Genomic DNA, 16345 nt, shown 5'->3' with positions numbered 1-16345 from the left:
ATGGAAAATAAGATGAAGTTGATTCAGGAGTGTTGTTGTTGTTGTTGTTGTTGTTGTTGTTGTTGTTGTTGTTGTTGTCGTCGTCTTCGGGCGAGTGCTGTAACTGCTGTCTGTCCCCTCTTTTTCAGCTGGACTATGCAGAGGACGCCACAGAGAAGAGAAGAGTGCTCGAAGTGGAGAAGGAGGACACAGAAGAACTGCGGCAAAAATACAAGGTGAGGTCCTTCAGCGGTGTGTTGTTGTGAGAGTCGGCGCTGCTTCTATCACTCACACTGGTAGGGGCTGCTGTAGTGCAACCCAAAACACACGTTCACCCTCTCCTTCGTGTGTTTCCTATCATCAACAACAGGACCAGGTGGAGAAGGAGAAAGCCATCGCAAAGGCTCTGGAAGACCTGAGAGCCAACTTCTACTGTGAGCTGTGTGACAAACAGTACACCAAACACCAGGAGTTTGACAACCACATCAACTCTTACGACCACGCTCACAAGCAGGTACTTCTGACGGATCTATTCTCGCGCGCTCTCAATGGAGATCAGTTGTCTTTTTTGTTTCCTGTGAGAGCAGAGATCCTGATGGGTTTTTGTCCCCCCCCCCTTTGTCTTTCACGTCAATGCAGCGGCTTAAAGAGCTCAAGCAGAGAGAGTTCGCTCGTAACGTTTCGTCCCGGACCCGTAAAGGTGGGAAGAAGCATGAGAAGATGCTGCGCCGACTGCATGAGCTGGCTGAGCAGAGGAAGCAACAGGGACCGGTAAGGATTTGTTCCTGGACTGCCCTCTGCTGGCTGGATTTCATAATGCATCCGTAGCACAATAGCATGTCTGCTGTGTTTTTAAAGGGTCACTGTCCAAAAACAAAGACCACATATTAAAACCAAAATATAGATTTAATATTATTCTAACGATCTCACACTAGGTCAATTTTTGAATTTAGACTTCTCTAGAGGACATCGATCCTAACATGAAGACAGTCAAATCTACTTTAATAATTCCTTCAATTACTATTTACTATAATAACTTATTTTGTTGATAAAACTGAATCCTGATACTGAAGACTAGGTTCAGCAAAGGGTCAATCATGTCTGGTGTTTTTTTTCAGTTTGAAGACTCGATGCCACATCTCATTGTTATCATGCGTTTGTGTTTCAGCACTCCAGGAAGCGGGCCCATGTTCAAACCCACCACGGTCGCTGTGGATGGAGAGAAGTCGGAAGATGGCGACCTGACGCCTGAGAACGCGGCTCTAACGGACTGTGTCCTGGAAGGATCTTTTGCAGACAAAAGTGAGGAAACCTCCCCGAAGCCAGCTCCAACCATCAGCTTCTCTCTGGGGAAGAGCAGCTCCACCTCCCCAACGCCGAGTGGAGCATCCAAAGTCAGCGTGTCCTTCTCTTTCGCCAAGAAGGCCCCGGTGAAGCTGGAGACGGCCGCTGCGGTGTTTGCGGATCATGGAGAGGAAGCTATGGAGGAAGAGGAGGGCCAGGAGGGAGAAAAGGCAGGAGGGCAAGAGGAGACGTCTGGCAGCAGCACAAACAGTCCGAAGGAAGGATCAGGAGGAGGAGGAGGTGAAGGAGGAGAGAGCGCTGTCATCGTGGCGGCGACGGAGGAGGTGCAGCAGCCTGACGACGGAGCCTCTTTAGCCTCCACTCTCAACAAACTGAAGATGATGATGAAAAAAGAGGAAGGATACGCTGGACAGGAGCCTGAGTACTATCACTACATACCTCCGGCTCACTGCCGGGTAAAGCCTCACTTCCAGTTCTTGCTGTTCATGAAGGCCACTGATCAGTGTCTGATCAAAGGAGTGGAAGACGAAGACGAGGAAGAGGTGCAGGAGGAGGATGAGGAGGAGGAGGAAGAAGAGGAGGAGGAGGAGAAGAAGGAGGAGGAGGAGGAGGAGGAGAAGGTTGAAGATAGTCCTGAACAGACAGAACCCGACGTCACAGAGTGCAAGACTGAAAAAGAACAAGATAATATCACTTCATCCCCGGACCCAGAGCCAGCTCCTCCATCGCCTAAATTAAAGGCGGAGGATGTCCCTTCGTTAGAGGCAGACGCAGCTCCCGTTGTGCCCACTTCACCTCCGCTAAAAGCAGAGGGCACACAGGATGCTCCTCATTCCAACTCGGGTCCTAAAATCCCCACAGGTCCCTTCTTCCCAGTTCTGAGTAAAGATGAGAGCACGACCCTGCAGTGGCCCTCTGAGCTCCTCGAGTTCACCAAAGCCCAGCCGTCCCTGTCTTACAGCTGTAATCCGCTCTACTTTGACTTCAAGCTGTCCCGCAACAAAGGAGTGCGTGGTGGGAAAGCGGCAAAGTCCCCAAAGCCTTGTGAAGAATCTGACGACAAGGGGAAAGAGTTGGCTGCCTCCACGGCCGAAGGAGATAAGACTAATAAAGCTGGGACCAGCGCCGACAAAGACAAGCCACCGATGACGGGAGAGCCCGGCCAACCAGAAGGTGAGGAGCAAAAGCTTGCGACTGGCAGCAGTAGCGCCAAGAAGAAAAAGAAAAAGAAGAAGCACAAGAAGTCTGCAAAGCGCTCAAAACGCAAAGGAAAAGACAAGGGAGCAAAAGACGATGTGGAGGGCGAGGCTGAGGCGACGCAAGAGAAGCCCAAAAAGAAGAAGAAACACAAACGGAAGAAGAGCAAAAACAAGGCTCCGGATCAAGAGGAGGCAGCAGGCGTGGAAAAAGAAAAGGAAAAAGAAAAAGAGAAACCAAAGTCAGAAGAAAAAGCCGTTGCCTCCTCTGTTACACTGACAACTGGAGGGACTACGGGAAATACAGGAGTAGAGTCGGGGAAGAGGAAACGTGCTGCTAAGGAAGTGCCTTCCAAGTCTGGAGCAGAGGAAGGAGGAGCCGGAAAAGGCACCGACAAGGTCAACTCCTCAGAGGAGCACAGCGGCACCAAGCGGCAAAAGACGGACTCCGGTGCACCTCAAAGTGCCTCCTGCTCCACCTCGGCCCAAAAGAGCCCCGGTCCCGGTAGACCTCCCAGCAGCGAGAGTGAAGAAGAAGGCGGCTCCAACACTCAGCGCTCGCGTCATCACAGGTCAAGTCCTCGGGATCAACAGCGGCGCCACCACAGCGAGGAATCGCGCCGGTCCTGCAGCCGCTCCTCGAGACGGGGGGAGAGACGGGGCAGCAGCCGCCGACGCCATCGCGGCCAGGCCTCCCGCAGTCACTCGTACTCCAGCAGCTCCGAGCGCTCCTCGGCAGGCAGCAGCGCCTACAGCCACCGGAGCCGGAGCTACTCGGACAGCTACAGCGACTACAGCAAAGAGGGCCGCAGGCGGAGGCACTCCAAACGCTCGTCGGACTCCGAGTACGAGCGGAGGGGGAGCCGAGGACGGAGACGGTCCAGGAGACACCGGTCCTCTTCCTCCTCCTCGGAAGACTCCCGCTCGCGCTCACGCAGCTACAGCCGCAGGAAGAGGCACCGGCGGCACCATCGGAGCAGCTCCAGAAGCTCCAGCAGCTGGAGCCGCAGCACCAGCGCGAGATCCTGGAGGCGCAGCTACAGCCGCAGCCACAGCTCCGCCAGCCGCTCCTCCAGTTCCACCAAAGGCTCGTCTCGCCGACGAGCCCCCAGGGCTCGAGGTGAAACCGACGCACAGCGCAGGGACTTCAACCGCTCTTGCATCTACCGCTCCCAGTCTCCGCGTTCATCTTCATCGCGAGGCCTTAACCGCAACACCCATTCATCCAGCTCGCAGTCTCTGAGGCCAGGGGGGTCACGGGACGCAGGGGAGCAGAAGAACAGCCTCACTGCTCGCCAGCTGCTGGAGAAGGTGCAGTCCAAGAAGAGCTCCGATGATTCTACCACAGGAACAAAATCTGGGCTGAAGATCAAGGACCCACCACAGGGATACTTTGGTCCCAAACTACCGCCGACCCTGGGAAGCAAAGCCATGCTGCCGCTCTTTGGTAAGCTGCAGGCCGCGAAGAAACCGATGATTCCTCTAACCCGACCCGACGAGGGAGAGAAGTCGGGAGCAGGGAAGTGCTCTGAGCCAGAGGTTATCCTGGTAGAGCCCATCAGGGAGTTCCCCCCTCCACCACCACCTCCGGCTCCACCGGTCCAGAAGGTGGAGGAGGCCCCACAGGTCACGGTGGTGCAGGAGGAGGAGGCGGCACCCCATCCCACCACAGAAGCCCAGCTGCACCAAGAACCCCGGCCGTTGTTTGAACAGGACCCATCCATGGCGATGCCCCAGTACCAAGGAGAGCCGGGACAGGACCCCTCTCAAAATCCCATGATGGACTCCCTCATGACAGAAATGCAGCAGGCGCCAATGCACGCCTACCCTGCTTACCCACCGCCCACCCTGGAGGAGGAGGTCATGGAGGCAGAGGAGGACGGACTGGCTCCTCTGGAGAGTCAGCCCATTACGTTCACGCCGGAGGAGATGGAGAAGTACAGCAAGCTGCAGCAGGCGGCGCAGCAGCACATCCAGCAGCAGCTCATGGCTAAGCAGGTCAAGCAGTTTCCCTCCGCCGCCGCAGCCGCAGCAGCAGCCGCCGCCGCCGCAGCAGCTGCCCAGATGGCCCCGGCTCCCCCTCCCCCGGCCATGCAGCAGATCCACATCCAGCAGCCCACCGTGTCCATGGCGTCCGGCACGTCCATCACCACGGTGCAACACGCCATCCTGCAGCACCATGCCGCCACCGCTGCGGCCATGGGACTCCACCCGGCACACGCCCACCACCCGCACCCTGCACATGCCCAGTTGGCCCAGGTACACCACATTCCCCAGCACCACCACCTTACCCCCATCTCCCTGTCTCATTTGGGCCACTCCCTCGGTCACTCTCTGGGACACCAGCTACAACACGCCGGGCTGATTCCTGCCCACCACACGGCCTTCCTCTCTGGTCAGCCTATCCATATTATCCCGGCGTCGGCGCTCCACCACACTCCCTTAGCTCTCCACCATGTACCACACGCAGCCCTCTACCCCACCCTCTTCTCACCCCGGCCCTCACAGGCCGCTGCTGCAGCGGCTCTCCAACTCCACCCACTGTTACACCCAATCTTCTCAGGGCAGGACCTCCAGCACCCACCCAACCACGGCTCCTGAGTAATGGTCCGAGTGAAGGAGTAGAGTCCCAGCACCCCAACCACTGGAAGAAAGACTTCACCTGGACCGGCTTGGTTCAGGACTTTAAGATGAGGTCCGTGCAGCGAGACAGGCAGCTGTCGATAAACTACCCTTTGACCGGCCAGCACAGCGCGGACGTTGTAGCCACAAAGTGGTGCTGCCTGTGTTGGGTCCAAAATGGACGTCAACATTTTCTTCTGCCTCGTGAGAATTTGTTTCTTTTTCATGTTTTGCCCCAAATTTCTAAACCGCAGGGGTAGATTTAAAGAAGACTTCCTCAACACCTTAGTTTCTATTCCAGCTTGAGCTATATTAAAAACACATATTTGTGTTTTCAGTGATTAATCAGAGAAACCACTGGAGTTTTTTTTTTTTGTTTTTTTTCCACATCCAAAATGTTCTGTCTTTGCTCATTTTGGCAGCCAAAGAGACGTAACGGCTGAATCATGTTGAAGAGTACGCGGTCGGCGAACAGCTCCGACTCTGTCATGTAACCTTCAGAGGCGTACTTATATTTACTGATATTGTTTATGTTTTCATATGACTACTTGCTCTCTATTGGCTCCTCAGTCTCAATTTGTAATGCAGTAACTTGTACATATATCAGTGTGTAATGTGAAGAATCCCACCAATGTTGACCACATGAAATTACAGCTTTGGTGTCCAAATCGGTCCGACATAAGAAGGCTCTCTCTTTCTCTCTCGGCCGACGTCGGGGGTTTGAATCCCCGGCGCTCCGGGGCGGAGCTCGTGTTCCCTGTGGTGAGGCTGCACCTGAATAAATTGCACTGAAAATCTGTACATGGAGGTGGTGCGTTTTGCGCCATGTAACAATAAGATTGTAGTATACTGCAATAATTGTATTTTTCTGTTTTTAAATTATTTTCCAAAATGCTCTTCAAAAGAAGAGCTGTGTTTTTTGCTTTTGTGTAATTTTTGTAAATAAAACTGCTGTAGATTTAACCTATTAACATTCTAGAGGTTTTGGTTTTTGGAGAAAAGGCAGAATGAAGAGGCGGAAGGCGGTCGGTCGCGTGTTCGTATTTTATCACGTTTTGTTTATAAATGAGCCCGCTTCACACGGGCCGGGATGGTGATCTGTCAAACAGTAGCAACTCTGTATTTTTTAAGAACTTACTGTTTCAGCAAATAAAATCTTTTGAGTTCATCCGTGTCTTTCTATGATATGTCGGGTCAGTGACTAAATGAACCTCTAGATGGCGCCCTCGTCACCGTGAACAGACTCTTGAGTTAACACCCCTCAGCTGTAGAACAGCAGAACCATTTCAAGAAGTTACACAGAGGAAATGCAACATGTTTTATTCTATTAAGAGAATTAAAGTCACTCACATAGTGAGACTAGACAGAGGCTTAAATCCAAGAGAAATTATTTTAACTACTACTGATGAATTGCTGCTTTCATTTACTGTGTGAACAGATCCTTGTTGCCACATGTTATGCACATAACAGAAAACAATTCTTGAGTTGTAATGAAGCATTGTGAGTATTTATCTCTCTATGAACCAACATGGCAGAATGACACGAAACAGAGATGCTCACTGGAGGAAGAAGCTGAGAATAAAGATCAGTTTGAAGTATTTTTTTGAAAGAGTCACGAGAGAGATTTACAGTTTCAGTGGTTTTGATAAACTAGATTCTGGATTTGCGGCAGTGATCTGAGGAAAGCAGCAGATCTATTAAAGTTCAACGCTCTATTGGAGCTTCAAGTGGAATAAAATACTGACTTATTAAGGTCTTCGTCAACCTTTTACCATTTTGCAAAAAGTGCCCAAAATAATTTAAAAATGGTGGAAAACAAACTAATGGCACGATTTATCCCAAAAAAAAAAAGAAAAAAAAAAAAGACTCAAATCTGATGTTAAAAAAAGTCCATTCTGCCACTTTTCATATCGTGAGGGATGATGCGCTGCAGAAACGTCCACGGCTGGATGGGGGGGGAGGGGGGGTCAGCCCAGGTATCTGATGACCAGGAACATGAAGACGCAGGTCAACAGCATGCCTCCGATCATGATCAACTTATCTTGGGTGGCTCGCCTTTCTATCAGTCGCATCACGGTGTTCGACAGCCCCAACATGTTGGCCACATCCAGCATCTTCTTGTGGGTCCCCTGTGCAGAGTGGAGCAAAGATCGACGCGTTAGATTCGGTCATTAACAGCCAGGAGAACACCCGAGTGTTTTGGGCAAAACCCAGGCAACAACGTGAACGCATTGTAATTATCTCAACCCTAATCTGTCGGATTTTGGGAGAGGTTTTTGCGCCGCCGCCCTGCCCTGACGCGCCGCTCCGTCAGAGCTTTCTCACGGCAAGACGAGTCGATCGACACAGACGCACCCTGATAAGAGGCCCGGAGCGAAACCAGGAAGACCATCTCCTCCCTGGAAACAAGCACTCACCCTGTAGCTGAGCACAGCAACAATAAGACTATTGTGATCCGTGTCAACACCAGAACAGCGGGTCAGGGGAACGCACCGTTCACCCTGTCGCTGTCCAGGGCAAGTAGCCTTCTATCAGGGATGTGGTGACGTATGCTACGGACAATAACTGTGATACTTATAATAATAATAATAATACAGTATGATCACATGAATCATGCTTTTGTACTATTGTGGTTACAGGCTCTCTCCACCTCCCTCCACTCGTGTTTTGAGGGGAATTCATTTGCCAAAAAAAAAAAAAAATCCCATCATTATTTCAATGACAGCCTTACCTTTCATACTGGTTCCTTTATCTAGATATAAATACATTTTCCACTTCAGGACCTTGTATTGAATCAGGCGCACACACACCTTCAGAGTAGATCTCTGGTCTCTGAGACCGTTGAGGATGCCGCTGCCGCTGCCCAGGAGGTCATCCATGCCTCTGTGTGCGTTGTGCAAGTTGGAGTTTAACTGTAGGGTCTCATCTATGGGGATGGAGGTATCTGCGTCCTATTGGACAGGAACAAACATTTCATTCAAATTCCACAGACGTTTGCATTTTACCCTGATAAACTAGCCTCCATGTCAACCTGACAAAGAGTCAAAGTTCACGGAGCGCTATCGCGTTTCTACCAACCCTCTTTTTCTTTTATCAGAAGACTGAACCTGAGCTCTGTAGCGACACTACGACGCGGTTCACCTCACACCCTGTTTGACTCACGTTGGTCGTGAAGGTCCGGCTCATGAGCTCCTCCCTCTCTCGGTCCTGGGCCTCTCTGGCGTAGCGTCGGTGCTGGAAATTCTGCAGCGCGGTCCGAAGGTGTTGGACATCGTACTTCAGCTGGTCCACTCGCCTGAGGGAAAGCAAAGGACACAGTTGAACTGTTGATTCACCTTTAGTGCCAAGTGAAGCATCATTGAACCACATCACGTGCGTCATTCTAACAATTCCTAATTGTTCTGGGTGTCATGCGGTTGGAATGAAGAGTGCCTCACAGTCCTCGGCTTCACTCAGACCCCACTAGAGCTCCACTAAGATCAGAGGAGCGATGTGGGACGGGGTGCACGGTGTCCCCTCAGGCCTGTTTACCCAGCTCACAATGAGTCTTTGCCCAACGCAGCAGGAATGCTGGCGATGACGCGGCTGCTGAGGAGATGTTTTCACAGAGCCACGTCGCCACGGGGCTGCCTGTCTCCTCTCCTACACCCTCTGCCTTTAGCAGGTGACGGGTCGCCGTCAACTGACTCACTCCAAACTCACACTTTGGCGTTCTGCCGGCGGTTCGGCGGCTCCTTGCTGGACAAGATCTCGAGGCGTTCCAACTGGTTGAAGATCTGGTCGATTCTAGCCTGCAGCTCGTTCTCTAACACTAAAGAACACAATAAAAGGAGAGAATTCATTTGGTGCGATTACAGGAAGGAAGACGCAGTGATCAGGTGAAAGTGTGCCCTTGTTAAATGCGATATATCTGTTTGAGGATTTACTACTTTTTTCCAACTTCTCTCCCGTTTTCAGGTTGCTGAAACTGCGGGCGACCCTCCCTCATTAGGTAGAGTACAGACTCTTTAGCATGCTACATCCTCCTCTGGGTTCAAACACACGTTGATGTCATTATGTGGGAATGGGAGGAGGCGAATCGGGGTTGTCTGCTGCCTGGCTCAGTGGCTCCAAACCATTATCTAGAAGAAGCCCTCCCAGTTTGTGTCCCTGCACCCAGCCCTGCTCCTTCCTGTCCTGGCACCAGCTTCAGAAAACAAAACAATCAGCCAGAGAGACACCACCTCCCCTCCAGTCACTATATATATCAGAGAGGCAGCCATAACAAGGAGTCTGTATAGACGTTAAGACCCCAGTCAAACACAGCGTCACGTGGCTTAAATAATTAAACGTCGCTACTCACAGTGTACTGACTCACGATCCGTCTTCTCCAGATCTCCCATATACGACTGCACCTCCTGGATTTGCCTAATCCAAAATAAAACGTCACGTTAGTGGATTGGGAACCAACACATGATGCCAAAATACAACCCGACAAATATTTAAAGACGTCAACTAACTGCTGTGTGGAGAGTTTAACGGTCAATAACCCCCAATATGATGACATCAGTGTGCTACAGTGTACTACGAACGAAAGTTAAATCGCCGCTAATTAGCTAGCTAGCTAGCTGACAATCTGAACAGTTTGCAACACAATAGAAACACACTCACTTGTTTGTCTGGTGGTAAAGCGTCTCCATCTTCAGTGGTGTGTTGACTCGCCCCCCCCCTCGGGATCGCACTCTATTAACGTTACACCGTTAATCTGACAGGTGGCTAAAGCTAGCTGGCTAGCCAGCTAACGGTAGTGGAGTGTACACGTCATCGGTAGATGTCGTTTGTGTACGGAAATGGGAGAGCGGAAGTGACGCGTCACCTGAGCGCGAGCGAGAGAGAGAGAGAGAGAGAGAGAGAGAGAGCGAGAGAGAGAGAGAGGTGGAGCAAATGAAGAGGACTCACTCTGCCTCGATTCTTAGACACTGAAATTGTAAAATAAATAATGTAATTAATTTCTCTGACGTTTTTGTGAAGCAAATAAAGTTAAAGGTGTTTGTTACCCGTCGTTTCTCACATAGTTAGGACCCTCTTTTAACTAAAACTGTGTGATATGCGTTTGTTTTTTCATAATTAACGATCTTTGTCTGGTTCAAAATGCTTAAGAAACACCACCTACTGTCAACTTTGCTCAGTAGCAGTACCAACCGTGTATTTAAACTCTATGAATTGTCCTTAATTGTGAATGCTGTGAGACATCAGTAAACCAGGACACTACACGTTAGCGCTGACACCCCATTGTGGACAAGTCAACATTTCCACCCAGGTTGTTCAATTGACGGTAAACTTCCCACATTTAAATCTAGGCTGCAGGCTATATTTTTCATTATATTTGATATTCTCTAATGCGTAGCTGACAGGTGTGATAGCAGAGATCCCCCCCCCCCCCCCCCCCCCCCCTTCTCACCCCACTAACCCAAGACAAACTCTGAGAGCATGTAGCATAATCTGTTGACATGTAGACATGTGACAGGAAAGACTCTGTGAAACATGCCCCGGGGCTAGCTTTTGTCAGCTCCCCCCTGATTCAGTCTCATCAGACTATCCTCTGTTGTTTTTTTTCCACAGATAGGTGTCAGAATATTCCTGCCTGTCCATCTGGAGGCTTCCTTCTCGCCTGCGGCCAGAGACACCAAAACTAATGATATCAAACTTTTTCAGTAAGTCACGGATCACTGTGGGGAGGATGTCTGAGGTCGTGTGTTTGTGAAGTTGCGAGTGTACTGTGTGAAAGTGGCATGATGGGATTTCCCAGAACAAGCTGTGGAAATTTCACAATAGTTCCTTGGCAATTTAGAGGGAAGAAAAAGCATCCCGGGGGCGCTGCCTGGCATCGTCACAAAACCACATCTCAATCACCTTCCTCCAACCCTCCATCAACGCTCGATGAGACCGGGAGCCAGCAACGCAAATCCAAGCGCCCTTCAACCTAATTAGCTGTTACCAGCTCCTGTTATGGTGGCTGTATTTGTTTACCTCATCCAGCGCAGCGATCAGACGCCGGCCCAGACAGTTTCTCCGTTGGCTTCCTGATGTGTGCTTGAGTTGATGGTTGTATCTTCAGGCGAGACACTTCTCAACAGAGGTCCTTTTCACCCACCCCACCCCCCCCACCCCCCCACATGTCAGAAACCTTGAGGTCTGTTCATGCCACTTCTTGCTCTCGCAGATCACCGTTTTCGGTTGTCATAACACATCCCCAGGGCAGTGGCTGGATGTGCGCAGCTTTAACCTGTTGCTCAGAGTAGAGACGGAGTAGAGAAAGGGAGAAACGAGGCCTCCCCCCCCCTCCCTTCAAACCATTTCCAAACAGTACATGAGGACATTTACCTCCCTCTCTCCCTCTCTCCCTCTGGAGGTTGTGGGGTTCTCTCTGTCTGTCCTTTATCTTTCAGCCCTGAGGAAAGGATGAGATGAGCTTACTGGTTTTCCTCCACACCTGAGCACCACGGGCACAAACTGGAATCCGTTCTCCAGGTGTGGAGCAGGATCACGCCACTCCGACTGACCGGGAGATCGCATGTGGCCACACCTAGTCTGTTGCTTGATGCCCGTACGTGGTGCAGAGTTCTGTCCAGTTGTTGCCTCCACCAAGAAAGCTACGTCCTGTTAGTTATCAGTATCTAAAATGAGTATTTTTCCTTTTTTTTTTATGGATTTCAGTCGAAGTTACATTTTTGGTACAAATCCAGTTTTGCAAGATGTGTTGCTGTTTCCTCTTGAATTAGAGCTCTGCAGTGGTGTAAAAGTATTGAGATCTTTGTAAAAGTAGTCATACCGCAGTATTAAAATACTCCTACTACTACAAATAAAAGGCATGCATTCAAAATATTACTTTCAAAAGTAAAAGTACACTAGTGTTATTAGCAAAATAGTAGTTTATGTATCAAGTATTGGTTAGTTTAATATATAATGTATATTTTAGAAACTATTAACATGTTTACATATACATTTTTAAACTGAAAAATAACTCTAGCTGTCAAATAAATGTCGTGGAGTAAAACACTGAGGTGCAGTGGAGTAGATGTACAAAGTATCATAAAATGGAAATTATCACATAAAGTACAAGTACCTCGAAATTGTCCTTAAGTGTTTTACATGAGTCACATTCCACCATTGATGCTAATATTTGAATGAAAATAAGACGCGTAAAGCGTCGCATGCTGTCGTAGAGCTTTACATGCACTTCATTGCAGGATCCCGATGCAGAATGTTTAGGTATTTAGAGGATTGTGCAGCTTTGGTGGCCAGCCTCCCTGGATCCTTCAAAGAATGCTGTTTCCTGGTGCAAGGCGTCGCTCCTTTCGGGGCTTCAGCTGGAACCAAACAGAATGAAGCGCTGGATCAGTCTCCCTTGTCCCGGCTGGACAACATGGCAGCAGAGTTGTTTGTCGGGTGGAGGAAGAAAGCACTCAGTGTACTCTGTGAATATCCCCCTTCAATTACGCTGTTTTGTTCATCAACAGAAAATGATACGTTATTGAATCACTTCTACACAACTTAATAATGTTTTCCCGGCAATATAATACATCATAACTCTCCGGTGATTGCCCAAGACAGACAGAGTGAAGAAGCCAATTATGAGGAGCAAAACCGCCTTGGGTCAACAATTTTTGGATGCCAGTCATTTTTTTGAAGGCACACAGATCTTCTCACTCCCCCCCCGAGGGAGATGATCCACTCGTCTTTGAAGCCGTGATGAGACGCTGAATGAAAGCAAATGAGGGCCTGTCAGAGATGACAGGAGAAACTCATAAGCTCCCAGTGTCTCAGTGGGTTCTGGTGGGAAAGGGGTCCAGAGGCGGGGCCAGACGGGTGGCACAGCCCCCCCCCCCCACCAGAGTAAGAAGGGGATAGGAGGTAGTTGGCTTGTTAGTATCAGAACTTCTGTATGAAGTGATGTCACAAAGTCAAACAACCACAAAGAGATGCAAACCGACTGCAAAGGGATGCAAAACGATCCCAATAAGACGCAAGACAACTACAAAAATACTACAAACAACTACAAAGACACAAGACAGATGTGAAAAGTTGCAAAACAACCTCAAAAAAATGCAAAACGACTACAAAGAGATGCAAAACGATCAGAAAAAATGAGATGCAAAACAACGACAAAGAGACAACAAACAACTACGAGACACAAAACAGCTGTGTAGAGATGCAAAACAACTGCAAAGAGATGCTGAAAGAAGACTACAAAGACACAATATAACAGCCGTGAAGAAAAGTAAAACAAATTTAAAAAAAATGCAAAACTGCAAAGATGACGACAAAGAGATGCAAATTGACTGCAAAGAGACACAAAACAGACATTAGGAGATGCAGAGCAACCCCAAACAATGCATAACTACAAAGACCTACAAAACAAGAGATGCAAAGCGACCAAAAAGAGACGCAAAACCACCATAAAAGGATGCAAAATGACTACGAAAAGATGCAAAATAACCACAAAATGATGCAAAACGACTACATAGAGACACAAAACGATTACTGCAGTTGTTTTGTTTTCTCTTTCAGTTTTGGTGACTCGGTCCTATACATATAGGAGGGGTGGGCGACCTTTGTCTGTGTCCAGGGGCCTTTTGTTGCCTCATAATCTGTCCATGGCTGTAGGTTGTTTGGAGTTACAAACCGTGGTTATTTAGTGATGTTCTTTACTGTCAGAATATTTAAAGTAGTTTATTTGGCATTCATTCATTGAGTGGGGAAAGAGATGCCTCTCCCAGTGACAGAAGGTGATCAGCGTCGTCGTCGTTTCCAGCTTCTCGTTCTTCCTCCCAGCTTTATTTAGTCTGACCTCAAAGAGCTTAGAGTGATCGTACAGCTGTCTGACACACACACACACACACACACACACACACACACACACACACACACACACACATGCAGCCCTGTGGCCATACCACCTGTGACACCCGGACCATTGGGGATGAGAGATGCCGTCCAGCCCTGCGGTTGGATGACGGGCTCAGCCAGGATGGGAACACAAACAGCAACACGGCACGCAGCGCTGCACCGGGCTTCCCCCGCCTGACAGCGTCCTACCCACAGCCAGAGAGTGCGGTTCACACTGGCACATTATTGTGAGTCTTTTAATGACAGTGATGATTTAATGAGTTAGATCACTCAGGGACATAGCTGTGGATGAAATAAATAATCACAGACGACATTCCAGACTCTCTTTTTTTTTTTTCTGGAGATGTGGCTGGTTGAGAGAACACATCGCTCTTCTCTTTATCTGTGTTTTCTCTCCATCGGATATTGTTGATCTGGGAAAGTTTTGTTTCGGTTGTAATGGAGGTCAGTGTGTGTGTGTGTGTGTGTGTGTGTATGTGTGTGTGTGTGTGTGTGTGTGTGCGTGTGTGCAGCTGAGAGGAAAGGCAGAGGAGTGCCATATATTGAGCACGGGGAGTCAGTTATGAAGGTGCGTGAGGTCTTATCACGTCCTATCGCAGCGGCTGCAATGTAAACCCCGCTGTTTGTGCTGCAGGTGTTTCTGTGGAGCAGCATGGGAACAGCCTCCCCCAGGAGCTTCCCAGTGGGGGGAGGGGGGTGTGGGGGGGTGTGGGTGTAGGGGTTCACAACGGAGTGGTCAACAGAATACCAGTAAACATTTTTTTCAGTGGCATTGATGCTGTGTGAAATCAATTCACAAGCACTTGTGCACTCTTGTACGAGCATCCGGCCCTCATTGAACCACTTTCTGTTTTGGTCTGTGCTTCACTTGACAAGTACGTTTCTTGGAAACATCTTGTTTCTGACTTTTGTTTAACAAAGCCAGCTAGCGACTCGTCAATGTGACCAGTCAACTAATAAGAAGGCCACAGCACCAGTTAGTCTCCTTGTGAACGGAGCAGAGCTGCAGCCGCGATTAGTTTCAATATCAGTTAATCTGTTAGTTTTTTTGATTCATTGATTCATCACTTGGTCCATAAACTCACAACTCAAACTGTGCGTTCCAATACCAGTATGACAACACTATTTAGTATGCCAGACAAAGATCCCAACACTTTGCATGTCAAATGAGTGTGTCAAAAGTACCAGGATGTGCTGCATCCAGTCACATTTTGCAGCACGCAAGCTAGCAGGCGTCTCTGGCTATTCTGACCCACAATCCTTTGCGCAGCGGATTTATGAGCAAGAGGATCAAAGTTCAAGGTGCAGGTTGTTATGTGGAAGTAGTATTTCCCAGTTGAAGTCATGCAACAGTAGTGCTTTGTCAAAGCAGCTGCAGTATGAACTAAAAGTGTGATTTGGAACGCAGCGAGAGCTAAATGCTAACATGCTCACAATGGCAACTCCAACCAGATGTTCAGCATTTGCTAATTGGCTGCTTCAGCTGTGGCTGAATTGAATGTGGTATATTTAGCAGGTATTTAAGTAAGTATTGAAGTACGCTTTCAATATCGTACAGCCACATCTGACAGTCCAGAAGCTCACGGACCAGTTTGGCTTGGACATCGGTGTTGTTGTTTAGACTCTTGACTTCCTCACGCGCAGGACGCAACAAGCTAATGGTCAACTTTCTTGAGTTGACGGTAACATCCTCTGGCTCTCCTCAGGGATGCGTCCTCTCTCCTCTGATGTACATATCGAACACTTACTGGAGAGTTAACTCCCTATGGTTCATGGTTCTGTTGTTGAGTCTTTTTCAAATTCGGTGTCATGCATCGTTTTTAGTGCTGAATGTGTCAAAGACAAAAGACGTGTGCATTGATTTCGCCCTGCTCCTGACAGAGTCCTGTGAGTATTTGGGAACGAGGCATTCGACTGACATTTAAGAGCAACGCTGACACGGTGCTCAAAAAGAGCCAGCAGCGTTTCTTTTGTCTCAGGAAACTCTCTAAGTTCCAGGTTGACAGGACCCCGATGACAACGTTTTACTGATCTTTTATTGAGTCTGTGCTCACCTCGTCGTTTAACTGCAGGAAAAATGTGCTCACTAGGCTGGTTAATGTCTGCAGCAAAATGACCGGCACTGAACAGCAACCTCTGCAGGATCTTCAACACAAAACAGTTGTGTAAGGTCAACAAAGTCAGGAGGATCCATCATCTGGGGACCATGAATGTCTGCATAAAATGTTATGGCAGTTGTTGAGAAGTGTCAGTCTCGACCAAAGTGGTGGATGAACATGACATTTATTGTAGAGCAATGGCTAAAAAAACGGCCATCGCACTTTCCTAAAGCCCCACGCTCCAAAACCTGTCAA

The 16345-nt window shown here is 48.9% G+C and overlaps 2 protein-coding genes across 2 annotated transcripts in view; one reads left to right on the top strand and one right to left on the bottom strand.

Moving 5' to 3' along the window:
- gpatch8 (G patch domain containing 8) overlaps positions 1-6270 on the top strand; it is a 6868-nt gene extending 598 nt beyond the window's left edge. Inside the window, exons 2-5 of the mRNA XM_068704446.1 lie at positions 13-215; positions 350-493; positions 619-748; positions 1147-6270. Of these exons, the coding sequence (XP_068560547.1) occupies positions 13-215; positions 350-493; positions 619-748; positions 1147-5081 (4412 nt within the window). The 3' untranslated portion in view covers positions 5082-6270. The remainder of the gene's footprint in view (positions 1-12; positions 216-349; positions 494-618; positions 749-1146) is intronic.
- A 136-nt stretch (positions 6271-6406) lies between these two features.
- gosr2 (golgi SNAP receptor complex member 2) lies at positions 6407-9943 on the bottom strand. The gene is made up of 6 exons (XM_068704457.1): positions 9753-9943; positions 9445-9509; positions 8805-8913; positions 8265-8397; positions 7913-8053; positions 6407-7231 (listed from the first exon to the last, which is right to left on the bottom strand). The coding sequence occupies exons 1-6, from the start codon at positions 9779-9781 to the stop codon at positions 7070-7072; spliced, it is 639 nt and encodes a 212-aa protein (XP_068560558.1). The 5' UTR covers positions 9782-9943; the 3' UTR covers positions 6407-7069.
- Positions 9944-16345: the final 6402 nt, after the last annotated feature.

This window comes from Cebidichthys violaceus, unplaced genomic scaffold (assembly GCF_023349555.1).
Source record: "Cebidichthys violaceus isolate CVI_PGR_0920_01 unplaced genomic scaffold, fCebVio1.0.p SCAF_92, whole genome shotgun sequence".
NCBI classification, from domain to species: domain Eukaryota; kingdom Metazoa; phylum Chordata; class Actinopteri; order Perciformes; family Stichaeidae; genus Cebidichthys; species Cebidichthys violaceus.
Note: the sequence above shows the minus strand (reverse complement) of the source record. Positions and strands in the feature narration are given on the sequence as shown.

Excerpts from the sequence above, each read along its gene's own strand:
- gosr2 (XM_068704457.1), bottom strand. The coding sequence starts at position 9,781 with ATGGAGACGCTTTACCACCAGACAAACAA. Across the intron at positions 9,510-9,752 it reads CTTTACCACCAGACAAACAA|GCAAATCCAGGAGGTGCAGT; the intron begins GTGAGTGTGTTT and ends ATTTTGGATTAG. Across the intron at positions 8,914-9,444 it reads GGATCGTGAGTCAGTACACT|TGTTAGAGAACGAGCTGCAG; the intron begins GTGAGTAGCGAC and ends TGTGTTCTTTAG.